We start from the raw sequence: 1,319 nt of genomic DNA, 5'->3' as shown, positions 1-1,319 counted from the left end.
GTCACGTCAACAGACACTAAGCGGTGGGAGACAAAGGCTACGCCGTTTTCCAGCAAGGGGTCAGACTTTGATTTTTGGCCAAATGGGAAAGGAGTCAAATGCGGATTGTTAGCAGGTCAACCCGCCTTGGAAAACTCCTCTGTTAACCTGCAAATTTCAGTGGGAAACCAGCTTTAGACTCACTTCAAGTCATAGGGAAGTTATATTTATATGTCAAATTATTCTGGCTTAAACATGTATATTAATGTACTCTTTATCAGACTATATTGTCGCAAAAGTTAGAATATATCTATTTAAAAAAAAATCCTGTCTTAAAATTCGTTATCTTATGCAGGTATGTTAGTTATATGTTGGCCTAAATTCGGCCAATCATCTGTCAATCAAATTTTTTTCGGTCACAGCATCTTAATACATATGTCAATTAATATGCATAGCGTTCCTTGACAGTGTCGTTTCTAAGTCACCAATTTAGTGCTACTTGGTCCCAATGGAATTTCCCATTGGGAACCTACTAGCACTAAGTTGCTAACTGGTTAGCAAGATGTTTCAGACAAACTGGCCACAACCAAACTGGCTTGCAAACCTTCCGCCACAACAACCCAGCGCCCTTGATAAATGACCAATCACATTCACTTTGTTCACTCGTGTAAAGTCGTGCGAATCCGGGAGAATTCAGAAATGCAACGGTTGAAACAGTCGCTTCCCTACAACTTTAGGACTTTTTCACAAAGCTCCTTCTGATTATTAATAAATGATGATGTAGCTGGAAAACAGAAGGTAATAATGTCAGCATTACAGGAAAAGTCAAAGCGTCTAACCTCATGCTAAGAAGAAGCTTTGAAAGTGAATATTCCATCTATCTGCTGCTGTGTATGTTTCTATAACATTCTGTTCTGTCTCATTTCAGAGAAGTTGACGGTTTACCCTGGACAAGATGTAACTCTGCGATGTGACGCTCCTGCCAACATCAGTATTGCAGCCGTGAAGTGGACCAGAAAGGATCTAGGAAACCAACACGTCCTCCTATACAAGGGTTCGTTGGTTAAAGAAGGCCAGCATCCCTCTTTTAAAGACAGAGTGACCTTGCAGAAAGGACGGCTAGAGGATGGTGAAGTGTCTTTGATTCTGCAGAATGTGAAAGAAAATGTCAATGGAACATATGAATGTGCGGTGGAGCAGAAGAATCCGTCCAAGTGGTACTTAGCCATCTGCATTTTTGAAGTGGATGTGGGTTCAGGAGGTGAGTCTGTCTGTGTCAGAGCTTCTAATTGGTTCCTTGGTTAGACTGAACAGCCTCTGACCAGGAAGTGTTCGGCCTG

General features: G+C 41.6%; 1 protein-coding gene across 1 annotated transcript in view; it reads left to right on the top strand.

The window, feature by feature from the left end:
• LOC107101895 (V-set and immunoglobulin domain-containing protein 8-like) overlaps nt 1-1,319 on the top strand; it is an 8,757-nt gene that overhangs the window by 4,027 nt on the left and 3,411 nt on the right. Inside the window, exon 2 of the mRNA XM_015400981.1 lies at nt 908-1,240. Within this exon, the coding sequence (XP_015256467.1) occupies nt 908-1,240 (333 nt within the window). The remainder of the gene's footprint in view (nt 1-907; nt 1,241-1,319) is intronic.

The sequence above is a fragment of the Cyprinodon variegatus genome, unplaced genomic scaffold (genome assembly GCF_000732505.1).
Source record: "Cyprinodon variegatus isolate N-32 unplaced genomic scaffold, C_variegatus-1.0 Scaffold1169, whole genome shotgun sequence".
NCBI classification, from domain to species: Eukaryota; Metazoa; Chordata; class Actinopteri; order Cyprinodontiformes; family Cyprinodontidae; genus Cyprinodon; species Cyprinodon variegatus.
This window is presented reverse-complemented; position numbering and strand designations above follow the sequence as displayed.